Source organism: Salvelinus alpinus, chromosome 5, assembly GCF_045679555.1.
Source record: "Salvelinus alpinus chromosome 5, SLU_Salpinus.1, whole genome shotgun sequence".
Lineage (NCBI taxonomy): Eukaryota > Metazoa > Chordata > Actinopteri > Salmoniformes > Salmonidae > Salvelinus > Salvelinus alpinus.
In genome coordinates, this window is record NC_092090.1 from 20,659,840 (window position 1) to 20,686,150 (window position 26,311).

Consider the following 26,311-nt stretch of genomic DNA (forward strand, 5'->3'; position numbering starts at 1 on the left):
GTGTACTCTTTTATTTTGGTTGATATTATTCATTTGATAGGGAAGTACACGTGAATTCTTTGGATGAGGGAAGAGGAGTTTTGTTATACTTAATTTTTGTATTCTACGTTGACAGAGACAGTGCACTGTATAATGATGCAGTAGTTTTGTTATACTTCAGTGGTGTGTGTGTGTGTGTGTGTGTGTGTGTGTGTGTGTGTGTGTGTGTGTGTGTGCGTGTGCGTGTGCGCGTGCGCGTGTGTGTGTGAGTGTTTATGTTTCTGCACTTTAGAGAGCACACTTGCTCTGACCATCTATTCGGCCAGAGGAAATTCGAAGTGGGACGGAGATCTTTTTACCACATTCCTCATAGCAGATAAACTAAGCCTTGACTATAGAATTCAATAGGTCTGACACTCTGTCATGACTGTCAATGGAGGCAGCAGACTGTAAAGTGTTTAATACGTCTCCCACAGAGCCCACAGCTCAGACTCTCCAGTTGTCTGTGTCTGAGAGCCGACTCAATGAGCCAACGAGGGCAGGATGGAAGAAGTACTTAAGTAGGCAACAGAATGACATCAGAGGGGTGCATCACAAAGCAGGATCCTATAAGTAAGCCAGCTGACTTCGATAAACATTGATATGTACTTGGGGATTTTCTATTTTATTAGGAAGGAAGAAAATTAATTTTGGGGGGAGATATATCCAGTAAATCATACCATTATAGTTTCTAGTCAGTCTTTTTCTGTGAACTGGGATTATATGGAGTTTTTTTGTTGTTGAATATTTAGGGAAGATAGCTGGTTCTTTGATCCTGCCTTGTGACATCACTTTCTGCCTCTATCACCAAACTGAGTTTGACTTGATAAATAGATAAATAGTCAGGGTTGTTTTTCCCTCAGGTTTTGTGCAAGCAGTGATTCAGAGTTTAAAAAAAGCCAGTGTTGATTTAACCTGTTATTGTACATGTTATGGGAAAGTTGGTGTCTAAACAATTGTGTCAAGAACATTTTGAAATCATTCACAATAGGGGGAGCCTATAAACTGAGAGAACGTGAGAAAGCGCCTTCCACTGTCTGCAAGATTAGAGATTAGTAGCGAGCAGGCAAGGCCAGTAAAAGAGGCCTTTCCATTCATATCTATATGGCTTCTATTCTCATTATACGTTCACACTAAGCTCAGATGAAAGTATTGCTGGAGCACTCTGAAGAGGACTTGTTGGAGTGGAGAGAGACTTACTCTTGGACTGGCAAAGCTGGTCTCTGTGAGTTTCTCTTTCTCTGTCTCTGTCTCTGTCTCTGTCTCTGTCTCACATGCTCTCCTCCTCTCTCCTCCACCCCCCCCCCCCCCCCCACCCCCCCCACCCCTCTCCTTCTAATCCTATCTGCCATTCATTCACTGGCTGCCTCTTGACAAAGCCCAGAGGGTATAGAGAGTTCCGGACATCCTTGGGCATTCTGTCATGAACAACCGGAGAGGGTGGATAATTCCTCTGACACTGCAGCAGTAGCACACAGAACCCCAGACGCAACAGATTACCTCCCAGAATAGAAACACCAAACACAAATGATTCCCAACGTCACACCGCCTGGAAAAAATACTTCCTATTTTTATAAGGGGGGTCTGTCGAGACGGGGCTAGGGTGAGGTTGGGGGCAGGGGTTTAGGGTGAGATGGTGTTGTGTCTCGTCGCCACTCTCTCTTTCAATTCAATTTAAGGGCTTTATTGGCATGGTTAACATATGTTTACATTGTCAAAGCAAGTGAAATGGATAATAAACAAAAGTGAAATAAACAATACAAATGGACAGTAAACATTACACTCATAGAAGTTACAAAAGAATAAAGACATTTCAAATGTCATGTTATGTGCAAATAGTTAAATTACAAAAGATAAAATAAATAAACATAAATATGGGTTGTATTTACAATGGTGTTTTTTCTTCACTGGTTGACCTTTTCTTGTGGCAACAGGTCACACATCTTGCTGCAATGATGGCACACTGTGGTATTTCACCCAGTAATATGTGAGTTTATCAAAATTGGGTTTGTTTTCAAATTGTTTGTGGATCTGTGTAATCTGAGCGAAATACGTGTCTCTAATATGGTTATACATTTGGCAGGAGGTTAGGAAGTGCAACTCAGTTTCCACCTCGTTTTGTGGGCAGTGTGCACATAGCCTGTCTTTTCTTGAGAGTCAGGTCTGCCTACGGCGGCCTTTCTCAATAGCAAGGCTATGCTCACTGAGTCTGTACATAGTCAAAGCTTTCCTTAAGTTTGGGTCAGTCACAGTGGTCAGGTATTCTGCCACTGTGCACTCTCTGTTTAGGGCCAAATAGCATTCTACTTTGCTGTTTTTTTTGTTAATTCTTTCCAATGTGTCAAGTAATTATCTGTTTATTTCTCATGATTTGGTTGGGTCTAGTTGTGTTGCTGAGCTGGGGCTCTGTTGGGTGTGTTTGTGAACAGAGCCCCAGGACCAGCTTGCTTAGGGGACTCTTCTCCAGGTTCATCTCCCTGTAGGTGATATCTTTGTTATGGAAGGTTTGGGAATTGCTTCCTTTTAGGTGTTTGTAGAATTTAACGGCTCTTTTCTGGATTTTGATAATTAGCGCGTATCAGCCTAATTCTGCTCTGCATGCATTATTTGATGTTTTACGTTGTACACTGAGGATAATTTTGCAATTTGGTGTTTGTCCCATTTTGTGAATTCTTGGTTGGTGATCGGACCCCAGATCTCACAACCATAAAGGGCAATGGGTTTTATATCTGATTCTAGAATTGTTAGCCAGATCCTAATTGGTATGTCGAAATTTATGTTCATTTTGATGTCATTGAAGGCCCTTCTTGCCTTCTCTCTCTCCGACTACCTCTGTCTGTCTGTCTCTCTATCTCTCTCTCTCTCTCCCTGCCTGGCCCCTGAGTTCACTTCCTTTCTCTAGAGACGGGGCCCCTGTAATCCCCCTAGGGGACGACTTGAGGGGCCACTCCACAGTCACACCACAGAGTACACACAGAGGGTTAAATCGAATGGATCCCTCCTCTCGTGAAGTGCGAATAAGCAGTACCAAACTTTAGAGACATTGACATATTAGAAATTAAAATTTTTAAATGTTGTTTTTTAAATGTTTTTTTACATTTGTCATTTTGCGCACAAGCAGGAGTGTGTTCTGTTGATTGTGTGCGACCCACTCTATTCAGGTCATTTTTTGTTCTGTTAGACTAACATTGTGTGACAGAGTGCTGGCACCAGGACAGACAGACCCATTGATCGATCGACAGGCAGACAGGCAGACAGACAGACTAACAGACAGAGAGAGCTGAGACCCAGACAGATAGACTAACAGACAGAGAGAGCTGCGACCCAGACAGACAGACTAACAGACAGAGAGAGCTGAGACCAAGACAGACAGACCCATCGATCGATCGACAGGCAGAAAGGCAGACAGACAGACTAACAGACAGAGAGAGCTGAGACACAGACAGACAGACAGACAGACAGACAGACAGACAGACAGACAGACAGACAGACAGACAGACAGACAGACAGACAGACAGACAGACAGACAGACAGACAGACAGACAGACAGACAGACAGACCGACCGACCGACCGACCGACCGACCGACCGACCGACCGACCGACCGACCGACCGACCGACCGACCGACCGACCGACCGACCGACCGACCGACCGACCGACCGACCGACCGACCGACCGACCGACCGACCGACCGACCGACCGACCGACCGACCGACCGACCGACCGACCGACCGACCGACCGACCGACCGACCGACCGACCGACCGACCGACCGACCGACCGACCGACCGACCGACCGACCGACCGACCGACCGACCGACCGACCGACCGACCGACCGACCGACCGACCGACCGACCGACCGACCGACCGACCGACCGACCGACCGACCGACCGACCGACCGACCGACCGACCGACCGACCGACCGACCGACCGACCGACCGACCGACCGACCGACCGACCGACCGACCGACCGACCGACCGACCGACCGACCGACCGACCGACCGACCGACCGACCGACCGACCGACCGACCGACCGACCGACCGACCGACCGACCGACCGACCGACCGACCGCCAGCCGACCGCCACCAGCCAGCCGACCGACCGACCGACCAGCCAGCCGACCGACCGACCGACCGACCGACCAGCCAGCCGACCGACCGACCGACCGACCGACCGACCGACCGACCAGCCAGCCAGACCGACCGACCGACCGACCGACCGACCGACCGACCGACCGACCGACCGGCCGACCGACCGACCGACCGACCGACCGACCGACCAGCCAGCCGACCGACCGACCAGCCAGCCGACCGACCGACCGACCGACCGACCGACCGACCAGCCAGCCAGCCAGCCGACCGACCGACCGACCGACCGACCGACCGACCGACCGACCGACCGACCGACCGGCCGACCGACCGACCGACCGACCGACCGACCGACCGACCGACCGACCGACCGACCGACCGACCGACCGACCGACCGACCGACCGACCGACCGACCGACCGACCGACCGACCGACCGACCGACCGACCGACCGACCGACCGACCGACCGACCGACCGACCGACCGACCGACCGACCGACCGACCGACCGACCGACCGACCGACCGACCGACCGACCGACCGACCGACCGACCGACCGACCGACCGACCGACCGACCGACCTACCTACCTACCTACCTGAGACCCAGACATAGATGGCTAGACAGACAGACAGAGCTGAGACCCAGACAGACAGACCCAGTCAGACATGGCTAGACAGGGCTGTTTGAAGTAAGCCAACGGTTCAGGGACTGTTTTATCTGTGGGGTCTCTGTCATTTGATGGTGGCAGATGTTTCAAGGGTCTTTTTTAAAGCACTGATAACAGGATTGGCTAGTGATCAGAGAGGAGCAGTCACAACAACAAGACAGAAGATAAAACTTCATTCACTTTATTGTCCGTTGTTTTACCACAAATCTTTCTATTTTGGTAGAATGTAAACGAGCTAAGGTTGCACAATTCCAGTCACCTTTCCAAAATTCCTACGTTTTCTAGAAATTCTGGTTGGAAGACTCTTGGAATAAGGACGAGAATAAGGAGGAGAATAAGGAGGAGAATAAGGAGGAGAATAAGAAGGAGAATAAGGAGGAGAATAAGGAGGAGAATAAGGAGGAGAATAAGAAGGAGAATAAGGAGGAGAATAAGAAGGAGAATAAGGAGGAGAATAAGGAGGAGAATAAGGAGGAGAATAAGAAGGAGAATAAGGAGGAGAATAAGAAGGAGAATAAGGAGGAGAATAAGGAGGAGAATAAGGAGGAGAATAAGAAGGAGAATAAGGAGGAGAATAAGGAGGAGAATAAGGAGGAGAATAAGAAGGAGAATAAGGACGAGAATAAGGAGGAGAATAAGGAGGAGAATAAGGAGGAGAATAAGGGGAAATACTCCAGTGAATTTGTGGAAAGTTACCAGAATTTTGCAATCCTAAAGCAACATTAATTTCCCATTGAAAGTGTGGTTTTTGTACAAGCTTCCATCTTGTAAGCTAAGGGTTAAAAATAGTTACATTTGCATAGAGACAGAAAAACATGTTATAGTCATTCATAATCTATTTAAATAAAAGTGATATCACAAACATGAATACACAAATATAATAAACAATTTGCGTATTCAACTAAATAAACCAACAGTACTCAAGGTTCCAAGAAATCGAGTTAGCACCTTCTTCATGTCAAAAGTGTAAAAATGATTTTAAACTTTTCAATCTTTGATAACGAAAAATACCTCTGTTTGGATTCTGTATCAGGGTAACATTTATAAATTGATGTTCATTCATGGACAAGCTCATTTCTCATTGCCATGTCTTCAGGCCACAGAGTAATCTATAAAGAATGTACATCAGCCAGCATTATCAGTCAGCTCTCTAAAGTAGGGAGAGTCTCTTAGAAGGGGGTTTAACACGGAACCCTGAAGACAAGAGAGAGAGGGAGAGGGCATACCATGGGAGTGGTGTCAAGTGGCCGTTTGTCCAGCTGGCTAGAGTGTGTGTGCGTGTGATTGTGTGTGTATGTGTGTGCAAATGCATGTGTGTCTTTGTGTCCGTCTATGAATGTGTGTGTGAGACTGTTTTTGTGTGTGTGTCCATTCATTTGTGAATGTGTGTATGTGTGTGTGTTTAGAATCATTCCTTATCTTTGAAGAAGTGCCGGGATGGGATGGCTGACTTGCTGAGATGACTCCACTTCTCTGGTTCAGAGACAGGAGAAAGGAGAGTGACTGCCTGTCTATTTACAGAGCAGCCAGGACTCCACTGCATCTACAAGCAGTGGATATCCTAAGAGTCTGGTACTACAGGACAGCTGGTGTGAGTGGAGGGCTCTACTGCAGGGCAGCTAGTGCTGGAGGAGATCAGTGTATTTCTGTATATTTTAGGGCAGGGGGATAAAGTCTGTATGCTGGTACAATCAAGGTTAGAATGGGTCCAAGACTAGAGTGGGTCCAAGGCTGAAGCTGCACCATTAGCCCCAGCTCAGAGTGACAGTCCTCAGGTATTTCCTCCTAAGAGAGCCAGGGTTGGAGTGGACCCCGGGGAGTGTTGGAGCTGCAAGTCAGAGCGGTGTATTTCAGAACCAATCAGGGATTTATTACATCTACAACAAAGGAGGGTGGATGAAGGGAGGTGTTGCCCTTCTTTGATCACTGTGTGTTCCAGGCAAGCTATCCAGGGCTACAGTGGATCTACAGCACCTGTTTCCTGTACATCCAGGACTGGCGGAGAGGAGAACTGGATCTGCCTACACTATAATTGATTGGATTCACATAACACTTTTCCAGTGCGCAAAGCGCTTTAAATGCCGCTGTAGGCTACACCAGGCAGCTCGTCCTTCTTCCCCGAGGCAGCAGGACGCCAGCGGTCAGAGTGCTGTATGTCAGTGCATCCAGAAGAAGAGTGGATCCAGTGCTATATCTGATCTAAAACCAAGGAAGAGCATGGAAGTGTGGATGAGACCGCTGTGTTCCTAGACCGCTGTGTTCTTAGACCGCTGTGTTCCTAGACCGCTGTGTTCCTAGACCGCTGTGTTCCTAGACCGCTGTGTTCCTAGACCGCTGTGTTCCTAGACCGCTGTGTTCTTAGACCGCTGTGTTCCTAGACCGCTGTGCTCCTAGACCGCTGTGTTCCTAGACCACTGTGCTCCTAGACCGCTGTGTTCTTAGACCGCTGTGTTCCTAGACCGCTGTGTTCCTAGACCGCTGTGTTCCTAGACCGCTGTGCTCCTAGACCGCTGTGCTCCTAGACCGCTGTGTTCTTAGACCGCTGTGTTCCTAGACCGCTGTGTTCCTAGACCGCTGTGTTCCTAGACCGCTGTGTTCCTAGACCGCTGTGCTCCTAGACCGCTGTGTTCCTAGACCGCTGTGTTGATAGACTGCTGTGTTCCTAGACCGCTGTGTTCATAGACTGCTGTGTTCCTAGACCGCTGTGTTCCTAGACCACTGTGCTCCTAGACCACTGTGTTCCACTGTATTAGAATCCTCTTGTCTTTCTGAGAGGAAGACAGCCATCGGCCGCCATTATGACGGAGTGGACACTCCTCAAACGTCTCCTGGACGCCGTCCACCAGCACTCCACCATGATTGGACGCCTCTGGCTCACCGTCATGGTGATCTTTCGCCTCCTCATCATTGCCGTGGCGACTGAGGACGTGTACGCCGACGAGCAGGAGATGTTTGTGTGCAACACCCTGCAGCCGGGCTGCACCACAGTCTGCTATGATGCCTTCGCGCCCATCTCACAGCCGCGCTTCTGGGTCTTCCACATCATCAGCGTCTCGACTCCGTCTCTCTGTTTTATCATATATACGTGGCATAATCTGTCCAAGCTGCCGCAGGGACACAGCGGGCAGGGCCAGGGGGTTAACCCAAGGGACATGCCTCGAGACGGGGGGAAGGATGGAGGTCGAGAGGCATTCAACCGGAGCTGCGACTCGGATAGCTGCTCCATCCGTTCGCACCGGCACTTAGGTCACAGCTTGGCCAATGTCTTGGAGGGAATCACTGCCCAGAGTCAGAGCCTCCTAAAGGGAGCTGCCACCACTACAGCCACCACAGCCACATCTCTAACCCAGGCCAGGGCTCGCGTCTACAGGAATAGCCACTACGATGCACCGGGGGGTCCTGGAGGTGGAGGAGGAACCGGAGGCGTCCTCTCCAAGTACTACGTGTTCCATGTGTGTTTCCGGGCGCTGCTGGAGGTGGGCTTTGTCATGGCCCAGTGGTTTCTCTTCGGCTTCCGAGTGCCCGTCCACTTTTTGTGCAAGGCCCCACCCTGTACGCAGCCCGTGGACTGCTACGTGTCACGGCCCACAGAGAAAACCATCTTCCTCCTCTTCATGTTCTGCGTGGGGCTCTTCTGCATCCTCCTCAACCTTCTGGAGCTTAATCATCTAGGATGGAAGAAGATCAGACACTCAGTGAGGCTCAGGGAGGGAGGATCATGGGGGAATTATGGGGTAGAGAAAGGGAGGCAGGAAACCTTTGAGACTTTCTCTCCCGACAGCCCCTCACTGATGTCGTCTCTCGGCCTTAGGGATGTCACCAGTACGACATTGCTACCGACCTTGGATCTGGTAGTCGACCACCGGCCTGACTGGACCTGTGCTGGGAACTGTTCCCCATTTAATAAGGAGCCTGATGCTGGTATAGAGACAGGGCTGCAGCTTCCCAGCAACCAGGAGCTCCAGAGAGGAGAGACACAGCTTCTGAAGAGCCAAGGGGAGGGCTGGAAGTCCAAGCTGCGCAGTACAGAGGTCTGGATATGAATGAAAGAATTGAAACGCTGTATAGTGCTTTGGCATTATTCCATGACAACTACCAGGAAATGACTTATGTTACAGTACGCTGTATTTGCAAGTCCATACAGATGTACTGTGGTACTCATCACTGGTAATGTTGTTTCCCAAGAAAATAGAGAAAATACACCAGAGTACCTGAGTGTCTGAGGTGTGGATATGAGCGAACATTTGACCAAGCTTCCCTCAGCACTGTGCTGTTTACAACTGTGGTTCTCAAGCATTTATGATGCACAAAAACCTTTAGGAATAGTGACACATTTTGACTGACTTAACATTTTTGACTAAAGCTAGAATAGAACAAGTCGTTCCAGCCACAACCCAAAAGATTTCAGCCCTCACCTGCCATTTGGGAATCACTGATCTATAGACATGATATACTTGGTGAGTCTTAAAACCTGAAATCCACTAAAAGGATGAAAATGTACATTTTCCACCAATGTTGTACCTTACCAAGGTCAGTTCTATGCGTGTCAATTATTCTATATGTGGAAAATGTTACTTTGTAGCATATAATTTGTATATTTCAATTGAAAGCTATGGAAGGGCTGAAGTCAATTCCATTTCCACTCAAGTCTATTCAGGAAAGGAATTCATTGTCCATCACTTTCAATACTTATGAGGATTTTTTTTAAAGTTTTCATTCACTGGGTTGGTCATTAGAATGGAACTGAGCCCAACCTGCTAAGGTGAGTGTGTAGAGACACATACATACTGGAACTGTGCTGTGTATGGTAGGAACAAATAAATACTAAAAAGGCAAATGTGTTCAAAGTTTTTAAACAATTTTAAAACAACATCAAAGATGGCTCAGTATTTGCTTTTCATTTATTTAGGCAATATACAGTACGTATTAATATATTCATTTACAACATCAATAAAACACATTTTATATAGATTATGTTACAGAAAAGAAATAAAATACAAAACGGAGGTCATGAAGTATGTACAGCCAGTTTCCATTGACTAAGTTTGGGGTGAAGTGACACTGAACAGAATGGTTTCAGAGCTGGTTAAGTAGAGCAAAGAGAGCGTTAACAGTGGACATGGACATATCGTCCAGCTGTAGTGTTGGGGAAGTGTCATCTCAGTCATCTCACAGAGGCTTTGTCCCAAATGGGACGGACACACACACTGTCAACCATCAGACAGACACCTTCAGAAAGCAGCAGGCTATTACAGAACAGAATGGTTGGGCTTCAGAACAATCTTCTTCCACATTGAAGGTTTTTCCATTTCTTATGCTGCCTCTTACAAAATCTGTTTTCTCTCTCACAATCAAATCCATGGCTGCAGTCTTCCTTTTTAAATCATGCAAACAGGGGTTTTCCATATTCACTAGCATTATGAAAACAGTGTGTATTACCTTTAGACACCTTTGGACATGGTACTATACTTCCCCTGTTGTTTAGTTAGTGTAGTTGGTCCAGAACATGGAAAAACTTAGAGGAAGAAGATGCTTAAGAATGTTGAAGTGTATTTTGGTAGAAATACCCAATCCAGACTTTTGGGTAAAGGGAATGTCCACACACTACAGTGGCTTTTTAAATACTGTTTTCCAAATTAAAAAGGAAAACAAATGACCATACATGATGATGATTCAGTTATGTCATTGTTGTTCAATCATTCTGGAGTTATCCATTCTGTTGAATGGTGAACATATAAATCCAGAGCTATATATACACAGTACATAATACTTATTATAGGGCTCTGATAAATTCCATTCTCAGCAGAGAGAGAGAGAGGCTATTGGCAGTTAAAAACCAACTATCAGGCTAAAGAGACGTGTCAATTAGAAGGTCAGGTCAGAGCAGTGCTGTACTTCCTAAATAAGCCCAGGGTTATCAGACTTCAGACATGATACTAGACAGGCATATCTCATTAAAGGCACACTTCATTGCTTCTATTTCTGGTCACCTGTGAGGCCTTAGATAACACGTGTTTGTTTTGGAGGCTTGAGAGTCTTTGCAAGTGCAAAGTACAAAGACAAAGAAGAGCCTGATTGATGTGAATCAAACAATGTTAGTTTTGTTTGTGTGTTTGGTTTCGAGTGTGTAAGTACTTTGTGGTCCTACCACAGGGGAAAGAAAAGTGACAGAGTATGCCTTTAATGTGTATCATTTTGAGACTTCATTCAATCTACAATGGTGGTCTGACGTTACATGGCAGACAAACTGTTTCATCACATACAGTACATATCGTGGTCCATATCAATCTATATATTCACCATGGCGATAACTTAACAGACGGTACTGATGTGATATAGATATTTCCTCTCATGGTGAAGGACATAGAAAGTGCAGTGCTTGAGGAGAAACTAGAAAACATACAGTATGTGCATGTCCGGAGCTGCGCGTTCGGGTCTAAAGCTTCAGTGCAATACAGACGACATTTTAAAAAGCACTTAAAAGGTCCACGTGGGTCAAGGCATTCACCCCCGTCTGACACAGAACAGTGGTACAGTCCTTAGAGGAGTCTTTACGTCACAGTAAGACCAGACCATGTAAACACAGAGAGAGAGAGGGACATTCAGAGTTATAAAATCAGTTCCTTACAGTTTAAAAATATGTGTTTGGGATAACACTTAAGAGCACAACAGGCAGACAGGCAGGCAGGTAGACGGAGGTACAGAGAGACAGACAACAGGAACAACTCTGGACACATGTTAAAGCCTATAATAACCTAGAACTATGGACTAGAGTTCGTCTTGGTCAGGTAACATGGTCAGGCATAACTCCTGGCCCTACAGATAACAGCAGAGAAAAGGAACAAAAAGACCACTCCTAACTCAACATCACCACTTGAAGAAGAGTTACACAGGAAACCCCGAACCAAACGGAGATGCACAGTAGCAATGTGGATTTCTCCAGGAGACTCCATTTTGTTTTCTCATGGTGGCAGATCATGAGAAAAGCATCATCTTTGATAACCTGGAATGACTTTTCTTCAGTTTACAACCAGAAAATATTTCAAACCATAAGTGGTTTCTGTTACACAGCGATTTTCAGGTGATTATTTTAGTGGTCTTGTCTGATGGCGTCACCTGTAGCTGCTCCAAATGGAACAGGAACCCTGATTTTCACATTTCACAAACCATGAAAAGAACAATGTAGAAAATAAATATTGTAAAAGACAAAGAGAAAAGTAGTAGACTTATTGAAAAGCAAGGCGTCGTCATCTGAGGAGGATGTTGATGAAGTGTGTTGTGATCAATTTCATCTGACGACTTCATGGAGTTTGTGGTTTGGGTTAGGGGCTGTGTGGGTGCTGGGGTATTGGAGGGTTGTAGTCCGGGACTAGGGATTACATGTCGTTTTGACAATAAATTAGACATAGGTTTGTGCTAGGAGTTGTTGTGCTAGGAGTTGTTGTGCTGAAATCCCAAATAAACCCATATCCCCTCTAACCCCTACACACTCCTATTGATCTTAAAGGATTGGTATTAACAAGATCAGATTTACTTCACTCTGCCTTCTGATAGACTGCTTAGAATGTCCACTTCCTTCCTTATACCTGTCCAATCTTTTCAGATCTACAAAAGTGTCTAGGGTATAGACTCTAGGGTATAGACTCTAGGGTATAGACTCTAGGGTATAGACTCTAGGGTATAGACTCTAGGGTATAGACTCTAGGGTATAGACTCTAGGGTATAGACTCTAGGGTATAGGGTCTAGGGTATAGACTCTAGGGTATAGACTCTAGGGTATAGACTCTAGGGTATAGACTCTAGGGTATAGACTCTAGGGTATAGACTCTAGGGTATAGGGTCGATTTGGGATGGAGTACTGTGTTTCTAAGGCTGAGGGGGTAAGGGTAGGGACTGGAGGCTGGGGGTTGATGACTGGAGGCTGGGGGTTGATGACTGGAGGCTGGGGGTTGATGACTGGAGGCTGGGGGTTGATGACTGGAGGCTGGGGGTTGATGACTGGAGGCTGGGGGTTGATGACTGGAGGCTGGGGGTTGATGACTGGAGGCTGGGGGTTGATGACTGGAGGCTGGGGGTTGATGACTGGAGGCTGGGGGTTGATGACTGGAGGCTGGGGGTTGATGACTGGAGGCTGGGGGTTGATGACTGGAGGCTGGGGGTTGATGACTGGAGGCTGGGGGTTGATGACTGGAGGCTGGGGGTTGATGACTGGAGGATTGAGGGTGGGGTTTGAAGTCTGATGAAATGGACACTGTGTATAATCCCAAATCGACCCCAAGACCCTGCGCCCTACGCACCTGTGGAGATCTGAGCGGATTCGACCGGTGCAATCTATATGGAAATAGCTCTCAGATCAAAATAACAAAGTCCTCTCAGATGTCCACAAGTGCGTAGGGTGTAGGAACTAGGGGAGGCTGTGAGGAGGTTGGGCTCGGGAGTTTGGTCCCTGATTGGGTGGTGTCCTGTCCATTCCTGTCTCACTGGGGCAGGGGTACGATAACCTCCACATAGTTGATTGGGAAGAAGCCAGAGTCTCCGTTTATCATGCCTTCGTACCAGTTGTCATCTATCTGGTTGGTGAGGATGATGATGTCACCCTCCTTAAAGCCCAGCTCGCCATCGTTCTCTGGCTCAAAGTCATACAGGGACCTGGCACACGGCTGGTCCAGCACCTCCGATTCTGGAGGGAGGGAGAAGAAGGGGTGGGGGGAGAGGGAGGAGAAGGGGTGAGGGAGGGAGGAGAAGAGGTGAGGGGGGAGAGGGAAGGAGAGGGGGATGGGGGTAGGAGGAGAGGGAGAATAATAGAGAACTGTCAAACACCAGCATGTATCGTCTTCTGTTCCCAGGAGTGTCTCTTCCTCTGATAAGGATGTGATGTGGGTTGGTGCAGCAAAACAAACCCAACACATTAAGACAAACAGACAGTGGTGTGATAGTGACAGAATGGAGGAGTAGAGGACACTTATAGTAGACTGGGTTGTTGTTGGACCAAGGTATGAGGGTGTGTGTGTGTGTGTGTGTGTGTGTGTGTGTGTGTGTGTGTGTGTGTGTGTGTGTGTGTGTGTGTGTGTGTGTGTGTGTGTGTGTGTGTGTGTGTGTGTGTGTGTGTGTGTGTGTGTTACTCACGGTGGCCGTTGAAAGTGGGACTCTCTGGCCAGGACAGAGGAACGGTGGTGAAGGGATCAGCTGGGTGAGAGATGGATGGAGAACATGGAGATGGAAGATGAGACAAGCACCAACAAACACAATGCCTGTAACTTTCCTAAAATTCCCAGGTTTTCCAGAAATCCTCAAAGGAGGACCCCCGGATGTACTGCTTTTTCAACCCTGATTCCAGGAATCTTCCAACACCATTTTTTTGTTTTTGAAATGTACGTGAATTTTGCGACCCTACCGTACTCATGACATGATGACACCTACCATGGTTGAAACAGCAACCAATATCTGATGAATGAATAATAAATTGACTGACGCCTCCTGAGTGGCGCACTGCATCACATTGCTAGAGGCGTCACTACAGACCCGTGTTTGATCCCAGACTGTGTTGCAGCCGGCCGCGACCGGGAGACCCATGAGGCGGCGCACAATTGGCCCAGCGTCGTCCGGGTTAGGGGAGGGTTTGGCCAGACGGGATGTCATTGTTCCATCGCACTCTAGTGACTCCTTGTGGCGGGCCGGGCGCATGCACGCTGACTTTGGTCGCCAGCTGTACAGTGTTTCCTCCAACACATTGGTGTGGCTGGCTTCCGGGTTAAGCGAGCAGTGTGTCAAGAAGCAGTGAGGCTTGGCGGGGTCGTGTTTCGGAGGACACACGGCTCTCAACCTTCGCCTCTCCCGAGTCCATACAGGAGTTGCAGCAATGGGACAAGACTCTAACTACCAATTGGAAATCACAAAAATAAACTGACTGACAAACTTTAATCTGAGGGATAACAGCTTTTATTTTCATCTTGTAAACCTGTTACAGATGTGATCTTTTCAGTGTGCTATTTGTAACTGCTCTTAGCGGTGTAGGGTGAAGTTGACCTTAAACGCTGATCCTGGGTCAGTTTTGCATTTTTCCCACTAATGGTTTAACCCAGAGCAATTTTCATGGAGGTTGTTACACCCTCTAACCACAAGAGGGCAGAAAACAGCTTTTTCAAAGTCACATTGATGGAGCCAGAGAACTAGCGAGTTATTATTTGGCTAAAAATGATCATGACTTCACAAGAGTTTTGATTTGTCTCAGATTATCTCTAGAGAGTCAGAATAAGTCATTCTTAAGACTATGTATGGGTGCGACACCTGTTTGATGTGATCAGTCCAAGTATACCTACTTTTCTCATTTCCATTTACTGTGTGATTGATCTGGATGTCTGCAAAGAACCACAGAAACATATAACATGACTTATGACTTGGGAAAAATAACAATGGGTGAAAGGATAACATGGACAAACTGATAGGGCTGATCAAAACAAATATGAGCAGAATTGACACACACACACACACACACACACACACACACACACACACACACACACACACACACACACACACACACACACACACACACACACACACACACACACACACACACACACACACACACACACACACACGCGCGAACACAGTACAGTACCTGAGGACTTGAGTGAGGAGCTATATGATCCATTGTGTTGAGTGTTGTCTATGGTCTCAATGCTGCTCATGATGGACTTTGGTTTAAATTCTCTCTTCGGTCGACTGCTGGCTGAGGATATCCTGTGAGAGGCATTATGATGTTATCCACTGTGGCCCAACAACATGTGTACATTACTGGCTGCATAGTCTAAAGTGGTTTCCTCCTGTACTTGTCCTGTTTCCTTCAACTGGTTGGTTTTCCTTCAATTGGTTGGTTTTCCTTCAATTTGGTTTTCAATTTAGTGCAATTAGAATGTGAACTGAGGATGATTTTTTAATTCAGGCAGTGAATTTCAACTTGAATCAGAATTACTGAATTGAAAACTGAAAAGGTGAAAGCAAAATGGCGGATGCTCACTAGGGAGTTGCTTTCACGTGTCCAGCTCTTTCACATCAGTGCAGAATAAGGGAAGGAGACGAGGAGGCAGGCTGTTTAGGGACTGTGGAGTGTGATAGCTGTAGTTAGTTAGTTACCTGTTTTGTAGTTGGGTGTTGAGGTCTTCTAGGACCTCCAAGGACTGACGGTGGTAGTCTAACGCTGCTTCAACCAACGCTGACAGCTGACTCACCTGCTCCACCTACCAAACACACAACACAATAACATTATCCATCTTATCAAGCACCATTTATCCTGCTTGAAGAACATGGAGTGAACTATGTCTTGGTAAGATTGACACTGCGATTGTACTGTAAAGTGCTGCACTTTGTGACAACTGTTGTTGTCAATACGTTATATACAACTGATTGATTGATTCAAATTCTATTGTATTTTTTTATGCTTTGTAAACAACAGGTGTGGACTAACAGTGAAATGCTTTCTGATGGGAAAGAAAATAGAGAAATAATAGAAAAGTAAAACCCGTAAAAATAAAAGTAATAATAGATACATAATGAGTAACAATAACTTGTCTATTTACAAGGGGTACCAGTACTGAGTTGATGTGCAGGGGTACGAGGTAATAACTTGTCTATTTACAAGGGGTACCAGTACTGAGTTGATGTGCAGGGGTATGAGGTAATAACTTGTCTATTTACAAGGGGTACCAGTACTGAGTTGATGTGCAGGGGTACGAGGTAATAACTTGTCTATTTACAAGGGGTACCAGTACTGAGTTGATGTGCAGGGGTACGAGGTAATAACTTGTCTATTTACAAGGGGTACCAGTACTGAGTTGATGTGCAGGGGTATGAGGTAATAACTTGTCTATTTACAAGGGGTACCAGTACTGAGTTGATGTGCAGGGGTACGAGGTAATAACTTGTCTATTTACAAGGGGTACCAGTACTGAGTTGATGTGCAGGGGTACGAGGTAATAACTTGTCCATTTACAAGGGGTACCAGTACTGAGTTGATGTGCAGGGGTACGAGGTAATAACTTGTCTATTTACAAGGGGTACCAGTACTGAGTTGATGTGCAGGGGTACGAGGTAATAACTTGTCTATTTACAAGGGGTACCAGTACTGAGTTGATGTGCAGGGGTACGAGGTAATAACTTGTCTATTTACAAGGGGTACCAGTACTGAGTTGATGTGCAGGGGTATGAGGTAATAACTTGTCTATTTACAAGGGGTACCAGTACTGAGTTGATGTGCAGGGGTACGAGGTAATAACTTGTCTATTTACAAGGGGTACCAGTACTGAGTTGATGTGCAGGGGTACGAGGTAATAACTTGTCTATTTACAAGGGGTACCAGTACTGAGTTGATGTGCAGGGGTATGAGGTAATAACTTGTCCATTTACAAGGGGTACCAGTACTGAGTTGATGTGCAGGGGTACGAGGTAATAACTTGTCTATTTACAAGGGGTACCAGTACTGAGTTGATGTGCAGGGGTACGAGGTAATAACTTGTCTATTTACAAGGGGTACCAGTACTGAGTTGATGTGCAGGGGTACAAGGTAATAACTTGTCTATTTACAAGGGGTACCAGTACTGAGTTGATGTGCAGGGGTACGAGGTAATAACGTGTCTATTTACAAGGGGTACCAGTACTGAGTTGATGTGCAGGGGTACGAGGTAATAACTTGTCTATTTACAAGGGGTACCAGTACTGAGTTGATGTGCAGGGGTACGAGGTAATAACTTGTCTATTTACAAGGGGTACCAGTACTGAGTTGATGTGCAGGGGTACGAGGTAATAACTTGTCCATTTACAAGGGGTACCAGTACTGAGTTGATGTGCAGGGGTATGAGGTAATAACGTGTCTATTTACAAGGGGTACCAGTACTGAGTTGATGTGCAGGTGTATGAGGTAATAACTTGTCTATTTACAAGGGGTACCAGTACTGAGTTGATGTGCAGGGGTACGAGGTAATAACGTGTCCATTTACAAGGGGTACCAGTACTGAGTTGATGTGCAGGGGTACGAGGTAATAACTTGTCCATTTACAAGGGGTACCAGTACTGAGTTGATGTGCAGGGGTATGAGGTAATAACTTGTCTATTTACAAGGGGTACCAGTACTGAGTTGATGTGCAGGGGTACAAGGTAATAACTTGTCTATTTACAAGGGGTACCAGTACTGAGTTGATGTGCAGGGGTATGAGGTAATAACTTGTCTATTTACAAGGGGTACCAGTACTGAGTTGATGTGCAGGTGTACGAGGTAATAACTTGTCTATTTACAAGGGGTACCAGTACTGAGTTGATGTGCAGGTGTACGAGGTCATTGAGGTAGATATGTACATATAACTAGGAATAAAGTGACAGATAATAAACAGTAGCAGCAGCGTATGTGATGAGTCAAAAAAGTTAGTGCAAAAAGGGTCAACGCTATTTGGTTAACTATTTAACTAACTATTTATCAGTATTATGTCTTGGGGGTAGAAGCCGTTCAGGGTCCTGTTGGTTCCAGACTTGGTGCATCGGTACCACTTGACATGCAGTAGCAGAGAGAACAGCGTATTACTTGGGTGGTTGGAGTCTTTGAAAAAATGTTGGGCCTTCCTCTGACATCGCCTGCTATAGAGATCCTGGATTGCAGGGAGCTCGGCCCCAGTGATGTACTGGGCCGTCCGCACTATCCTCTGTAGCACCTTGTGGTTGGATGCCAAGCTGTTGGCATACCAAGTGGTGATGCAGCCAGTCAAGATGCTCTCAATGGTGCAGCTGTAAAACGTTTTGAGGATCTGAGGGCCCATGTCTAATATTTTCAGCCTCCTGGGGGGTGTGTTTGGACCATGATAGATCCTTAGTGATGAGGACACCGAGGAACTTGAAGCTCTCAACCTGCTCCACTACAGCACCGTCGATGTGAATGGGGGCGTGCTCGGCTCTCTGTTTCCTGTAGTCCACGACCAGCTCCTTTGTCTTGCTGACGTTGAGGGAGAAGCTGTCTTGGCACCACACTGCTTGATTGATTCTGCTAGCAGGGTGTTTAGGCCTCAGAGCTCCAGTAAGTGTCACAGTCAGAGGGAGAACGTGTTTACAAAACCCTATAACTTTAATCATGAAACCCTCACTGAACCCTCTCTCTGGTTAGGACATAGAGACAAACCCTGTGACCTTTCAGCTGCAGCAGAGGCTACCATCCCCCACCTCAGCCGGACTCCTTTGTCCAGTAGCAGAGGCCACTAGGCCTGTTAGGGACCAGGTTGCCAGGGAACACAGTCAGCTGACCTGGTCAGCCAACCACCTACAAGGCCAAGAACTCTGCATCACCTACATTTTTATATATATATATTTTTTTTTAACCTTTATTTAACTAGGCAAGTCAGTTAGGAACAAATTCTTATTTACAATGACGGCCTACCATTGAATAATAGGTTAACTGCCTTGTTCAGGGGCAGAACGACAGATTTTTACCTTGTCAGCTCAGGGATTCGATCCTGCAATCTTTTGGTTACTGGCCCAACACTCTAACCACTAGGCTACCTGCCACCTCAACACAACTCACCCTGGACCCTTCCTACAAGCCTCCACCCTGGACTTCCCAATCGTGTGTTAGTGTGTCACTGACCACAAAACCACTTTCAACGATTCTATTCCTCTTCCTCTTTGCTGTGTGTGTGTGTGTGTGTGTGTGTGTGTGTGTGTGTGTGTGTGTGTGTGTGTGTGTGTGTGTGTGTGTGTGTGTGTGTGTGTGTGTGTGTGTGTGTGTGTGTGTGTGTGTGTGTGTGTGTGGAAATAAAGTGTGAGTTGTATCCCTGCCTCCTACTGGTCATCTCCATCCTCTAACCGGGGCGCTTGGACAGTTGCACCTAGAATGGAAACTGGCACCTTTACTGCAGACCACCACATGGTGGCACTCTTTTTCAGAAAGAGAGAACCGTTACAACAGGTAGCGTATGCCTCTACTATTCACTCACATCGTTCTCCAGGAAGTTGAACATGCTCCTCTCGGCCACCTCTTTGCTCTCCTCAAACTTCTCAACCGCCTGACGGATCTCCTCGTCAGGCACCTTCCCCTGACGCTTCTTCTTATAGTCAAAGTCCAACCGCCTCCCCTCCAGCTTCTTCAGGTGATGCTGCACACAAAACAATCAGGAGAGATGATTGACAAGGGGCATTATGGGGCAGTACAGAGGCTCTTCCCAGGAGGAATTGATGACGGCCCTCCTCAAAACCTTCATGAAACATTTAAAATAACTAATACAAATTAAACATTGCAAAATACAACTTTACAAAATTGCAAGTATACAACTTTTATGCACATCCCATATGGGCCCTGGTCAAAAGTAGTGCATTATAAAGGGAACAGGGTCCTGGTCAAAAGTAGTGCACTATAAAGGGAACAGGGTCCTGGTCAAAAGTAGTGCACTATATAGGGAACAGGGTCCTGGTCAAAAGTAGTGCACTATAAAGGGAACAGGGTGCCATTTGTGATGCACACATGGAGTTCTGGAAGCTAATGGAAACTGAGATGTAATATACCACTGACCGTGATCTCCTTGAGGTCTTTGTCCTGTAAGTTCTGGAGTGGGTCAATAAAGTTTTGTTTGACACTGATGTCCAGAGAGTCTTTCACGTCGGCCATCTGCCTCATGGCCTCACCGATGTCCACCAACGCACCGCCTGCAGACAAAACACACCTGGGTCGTATTCACAAGGTACCAAACAGAAGAAAACAGGCCAAAACTGGGAGGGACTTACCCGACCTTGTCCAATAAGAAACACTTGTTTTCATTTTCTGTTGCAAAACCTTTTTCTACGGTTTAACATAATATGACCCTGCTGTCAGATAGGAGCGAAACATGTGAAACAGAAACATGGTGGTTCTGATGGGAGTGGGTTTGACAGTAAGGTGCCAGCAAAACACCAGGGCTGAGGGTTTGATTCCCGCACGGGCCACTTTCACTGAATTCAATTTCACTGAATTTCACTGAATTCATGTGTCACTAACAACTTACAGCAAGAAGGTGATGCAGAATTAATGAATTAACTAGCTAGCAATTCTATATAGAATTTCATATCAGTGTGCATTATTCAATGGAATTGAAAAGTTAAAATTGAGATCACTGAGAAATAATGATTTGGTTTCTAGATAGTTGATAACTGGATAATGTAACGCCTGTTTCAAGTTTATATTGAATATTAAGGTCTGGTTTTCAAGACACAGATGAAGTCTAGGCTGGGATTCATTCATAGAGCAGCACACGGTTGAAGTCTAGGCTGGGATTCATTCATAGAGCAGCACACGGTTGAAGTCTAGGCTGGGATTCATTCATAGAGCAGCACACGGTTGAAGTCTAGGCTGGGATTCATTCATAGAGCAGCACACGGTTGAAGTCTAGGCTGGGATTCATTCATAGAGCAGAACACGGTTGAAGTCTAGGCTGGGATTCATTCATAGAGCAGAACACGGTTGAAGTCTAGGCTGGGATTCATTCATAGAGCAGCACACGGTTGAAGTCTAGGCTGGGATTCATTCATAGAGCAGAACACGGTTGAAGTCTAGGCTGGGATTCATTCATAGAGCAGAACACGGTTGAAGTCTAGGCTGGGATTCATTCATAGAGCAGCACACGGTTGAAGTCTAGGCTGGGATTCATTCATAGAGCAGCACACGGTTGAAGTCTAGGCTGGGATTCATTCATAGAGCAGCACACGGTTGAAGTCTAGGCTGGGATTCATTCATAGAGCAGGACACGGTTGAAGTCTAGGCTGGGATTCATTCATAGAGCAGGACACGGTTGAAGTCTAGGCTGGGATTCATTCATAGAGCAGCACACGGTTGAAGTCTAGGCTGGGATTCATTCATAGAGCAGCACACGGTTGAAGTCTAGGCTGGGATTCATTCATAGAGCAGGACACGGTTGAAGGTTATTCATGCTTGAACCAACATTCTCAGCATTTATTATGAATGCGATCTCCAAATTGCTTTTAAAAGGCGCATTGTCTGCTGTCAAGTGTACTGCTCTACAGAACACCTTCCATTGAGTCCTGGCCTTAACCTTTCACTAAGATGGGAACATGGGCTTTAGTCTAGAACTACCCTTAATTTGTGTCTGGGAAACTGGGCCTAATACTAATGATATTATCAAAATCCAGAGTAAGTATGTTTTGTACCCACCAGGTGTCAGAGTTGAGACGGGAAGCAGCTCAACAAAGCCACAGGTTTTCACAGGCAGAAACACCGTACATACTAGCTGGCTGCACACAGGGTGTGTGTGTGTGTGTGTGTGTGTGTGTGTGTGTGTGTGTGTGTGTGTGTGTGTGTGTGTGTGTGTGTGTGTGTGTGTGTGTGTGTGTGTGTGTGTGTGTGTGTGTGTGTGTGTGTGTGTGTGTGTGTGTGTGTGTGTGTGTGTGTGTGTGTGTGTGTGTGTGTGTGCGCGATCGAGCGAGCGAGTGAGCGAGCGTGGGTGGGTTGGTGGGCGTGTGCACAGTCAGGTTAGGATGAAAAGCTTTTCAAAGGCTTCCTCTCGTGCTCCTCACAGCCTTCACATAGCACAGCGTGTGTGTGCACGTATGTGTGCTGAACGTGTGTGTGTGTGTGATTCATACCGAAGGAGGACTGGTCTCCCAGATCATGTCCATAGCGCATCATACAGTCCCCCAGTAGGCCCTCGGTCTGTGGGTATCCTGTGGTCTTCACCTGTCCTCTCATCTTCGACACTGTGTTTAACATCCCCAACTTGGCTCTGGAAGCTACAGCAAAACACATGGAGTGATCACTTTTTATTTGTGTTTGTTTTGTTTGTCACCAGCAGCATACCACCCTGCATCACACTGCTGACTTGCTTTCACCCCTTCCATCCATCCATCCATCCATCCATCCATCCATCCATCCATCCATCCATCTATCCATCCATCCATCCACCTCTTCCATCCATCCATCCCTCCATCCATCCATCCATCCATCCATCCATCCACCCCTTCCATCCATCCATCCATCCATCCACCCCTTCCATCCATCCATCCATCCATCCACCCCTTCCATCCATCCATCCCTTCCCTCCATCCATCCCTTCCCTCCATCCATCCACCCCGTCCATCCATCCATCCATCCACCCCTTCCATCCATCCATTCATCCACCCCTTCCATCCACCCCTTCCATCCATCCATCCATCCATCCACCCCTTCCATCCATCCATCCATCCATCCATCCATCCATCCATCCATCCACCCCTTCCCTCCATCCATCCATCCACCCCTTCCATCCATCCATCCATCTATCCACCCTTTCCATCCATCCATCCATCCACCCCTTCCATCCATCCACCCCTTCCATCCATCCATCCATCCCATCCATCCATCCATCCATCCATCCATCCACCCCTTCCTTCCTTCCTTCCATCCATCCATTCATCCATCCTAACCATTCACCTACATAGCAAAGTTCTATAACTTCTGCATTATTTCACCAACTTCAAAGATATCATCTTTACCAACTTTGAACATTAGTCAATATTCCGTAATGTGTTGTCTCACCTGGGTTAGGTTGTAGGTATTCTGTTGTTTTGGTCAAGAGGTCCAACACTGATTTGTTGGTGACATCGATTTTCTAGAAACAGACGATCATGTTAGCTCAATAGAGAGGGTCTTTATTTCAGCACGTATTGGTTACAAGAAGACAACTGTTCTTCCACCTTGGTCCTGGAGACTAGAGGTCGACCTCTACTGGAGACCCTTCCAGCCCATTGTAGGTCTGTGTTTCAGACCAGTACCAACACAGACGATCCAGCAACTCAAACACTTGATGGCGAGTTGAGAAGTTGAATCAGGTTTTTTTGTATTGAGCTGGAACAAAAGCCTGCACCCCCTGCAGGAACCTGACTCAACCACTTAAACACTCAATGATAGGTTGATTCAGGTGTGTTTCCACTGGGCAATTACTGGTTGAGTCAACATTGTTTCCACGTCATTTTACCCCAAATCATCAACGTAAGGGCATTTCGCCTTTTTTCACCCAACTTTTATCCCAAATCCAATGACATGGTAAATATACAGTTGAAGTCGGAAATTTACATACACCTCAGCCAAATACATTTAAACTCAGTTTTCCACAATTCCTGACCACTTTATTTTAAGAATGTGAAATGTCAGAATAATAGTAGAGAGAATGATATATTTCAGCTTTTATTTCTTTCATCACATTCCCAGTGGGTCAGAAGTTTACATACACTCAATTAGTACCTGTGTCAGGTTTGTAGGCCTCCTTGCTCGCACATGCTTTTTCAGTTCTGCCCACACATTTTCTATAGGATTGAGGTCAGGGCTTTGTGATGGCCACTCCAATAACCTTGACTTTGTTGTCCTTAAGGCATTTTGCCACAACTTTGGAAGTATGCTTGGGGTCATTGTCCATTTGGAAGATCCATTTGCGACAAAGCTTTAACTTCCTGACTGATGTCTTGAGATGTTACTTCAATATATCCACATAACTTTCCTTCCTCGTGATGCAATCTAGTTTGTGAAGTGCACCAGTCCCTCCTGCAGCAAAGCACCCCCACAACATGATGCTGCCACCACCGTGCTTCACAGTTGGGATGGTGTTTTTCGGCTTGCAAGCCTCCCCCTTTTTCCTCCAAACATAACGATGGTCATTATGGCCAAACAGTTCTATTGTTGTTTTATCAGAACAGAGGACATTTCTCCAAAAAGTACGATCTTTGTCCTCATGTGCAGTTGCAAACCGTAGTCTGGCTTTTTATGGCAGTTTTGGAGCAGTGGCTTCTTCCTTGCTGAGCGGTTATGTCGATATAGGACTCGTTTTACTCTGGATATAGATACTTTTGTACCTGTTTCCTCCAGCATCTTCACAATGTCCTTTGCTGTTGCTCTGGGATTGATTTGCACTTTTCGCAAACAAAGTACGTTCATCTCTAGGAGACAGAACACGTCTCCTTCCTGAACGGTATGACGGCTGCCTGGTCCCATGGTGTTTATACTTGCGTGCTATTGTTTGTACAGATGAACGTGGTACCTTCAGGCATTTGGAAATTGCTCCCAAGGATGAACCAGACTTGTGGAGGTCTACCATTTTTTTCTGAGGTCTTGGCTGATTTATTTTGATTTTCCTATGATGTCAAGCAAAGATGCACTGAGTTTGAAGGTAGGCCTTGAAATACATCCACAGATACACCTCCAATTGACTCAAATGATGTCAATTAGCCTATCAGAAGCTTCTAAAGCCATGACATCATTTTCTGGAATTTTCCAAGCTGTTTAAAGGCACAGTCAATTTAGTGTATGTAAACTTCTGACCCACTGGAATTGTGATACAGTGAATTATAAGTGAAATAATCTGGCTGTAAACAATTGTTGGAAAAATTACTTGTGTCATGCACAAAGTAGATGTGCGAACCAACTTGCCAAAACTATAGTTTGTTAACAAGAAATGTATGGAGTGGTTGAAAAACGAGTTTTAATGAAACTTCCGACATCAACTGTATATATACAAAAAAAATTACGTTGATTTCACGTCAGCTGACAACTCAACCAAATGTAATTCAACACTAGACGTTGAACTGAAGTATGTGCCCAGTGCTGGGCTTGAACAAAAGCCTGCACCCCTGTGAGTTCCCGAGACCACAGAAGGACACCATTGTGGACTGTCAAAGAGCAGTAGTGCTTCCATCCTGAGGTCTGGTAGTTATTGTCTCCGTCATAAATGGCACCCTATTTCCTATAAAGTGCATTACTTTTGAAAAAAGGCCCATAGGGCTCAGGTCAACAGTAGTGCACTACATAGGGAATAGGTTGCCATTTGGGACGCAACCATTGGGAGTAGAGTGAAGTTTCTCTTAGACACTGATCTTAGTTCAGTTTAGCATTTTCCCTACTAATGGTTAAGTTTAGGATAGGTGGAGGGGAAGCTGATCCTAGATCTGTACCTAGGAGACACTACACCCCAGAGCCAGCCATTGTGTATACTACAAGGATCTTTTGGGTTGCTAATAGCTCCATCTCGGTCATCCTTACCCTCTCCATCTCCATGAAGTCTTCATCCAGCTTTGTCCCTTCAGCACCACTTATCTTCTCACTCAGCAGCTATAGAGATGGAGGGGAGGGAGAGAGAACAGTGGGGAGAGAGAGAGAGAGAGAGAGAGAGAGAGAGAGAGAGAGAGAGAGAGAGAGAGAGAGAGAGAGAGAGAGAGAGAGAGAGAGGGGGGGGGGGAGAGGATGGAGGGAGAGAGAGGTGGGGAGAAAGAGAGAGAGGGAATGGAGAGAGAGAGAGAGAGAGAGGGAGAGGATGGAGGGAGAAAGAGGGGATGAAGGTAGGGGTAGGGAGGGGAAGCGAGAGGAAAGACAGAGAGATAGTATTAGTATCATCACTTTTCTTGTTGTTGATGTGCTCTCACTGACACAGACAGACACATTTATCATGCAGTAACACTCATTAGATTGAATAGTGTGTGAGAAAGAAATTAGATCAGGGATACTGGGGGAGTAATGGCAGTGTGCGTGTGTGTGTGTGTGTGTGTGTGT

At 46.4% G+C, this 26,311-nt stretch overlaps 2 protein-coding genes across 3 annotated transcripts in view; one reads left to right on the forward strand and one right to left on the reverse strand.

The window, feature by feature from the left end:
• Positions 1–6,412: 6,412 nt before the first annotated feature.
• On the forward strand, positions 6,413–8,964 carry gjd6 (gap junction protein delta 6). Its single transcript, XM_071400873.1, has one exon. It carries the CDS (start codon positions 7,575–7,577, stop codon positions 8,817–8,819), a length of 1,245 nt encoding a protein of 414 aa, XP_071256974.1. The 5' UTR covers positions 6,413–7,574; the 3' UTR covers positions 8,820–8,964.
• Positions 8,965–9,659: 695 nt separating this feature from the next.
• sh3gl3a (SH3-domain GRB2-like 3a) overlaps positions 9,660–26,311 on the reverse strand; it is a 43,863-nt gene continuing 27,211 nt past the window's right edge. Inside the window, exons 2-11 of one of the 2 annotated variants that reach the window (XM_071400874.1) lie at positions 25,805–25,873; positions 23,312–23,384; positions 22,384–22,527; positions 20,321–20,454; positions 19,749–19,907; positions 15,913–16,016; positions 15,398–15,519; positions 15,096–15,134; positions 13,903–13,962; positions 9,660–13,456 (exon numbers count right to left, since the gene is read on the reverse strand). In XM_071400874.1, coding sequence (XP_071256975.1) covers positions 13,254–13,456; positions 13,903–13,962; positions 15,096–15,134; positions 15,398–15,519; positions 15,913–16,016; positions 19,749–19,907; positions 20,321–20,454; positions 22,384–22,527; positions 23,312–23,384; positions 25,805–25,873 — 1,107 coding nt within the window. In that variant the 3' untranslated portion in view covers positions 9,660–13,253. The remainder of the gene's footprint in view (positions 13,457–13,902; positions 13,963–15,095; positions 15,135–15,397; positions 15,520–15,912; positions 16,017–19,748; positions 19,908–20,320; positions 20,455–22,383; positions 22,528–23,311; positions 23,385–25,804; positions 25,874–26,311) is intronic. The other variant, XM_071400875.1, reaches the window with a different exon arrangement.

Coding starts and splice junctions, on each gene's coding strand:
- gjd6 (XM_071400873.1), top strand. CDS start 7,575: ATGACGGAGTGGACACTCCTCAAACGTCTCCTGGACGCCGTCCACCAG.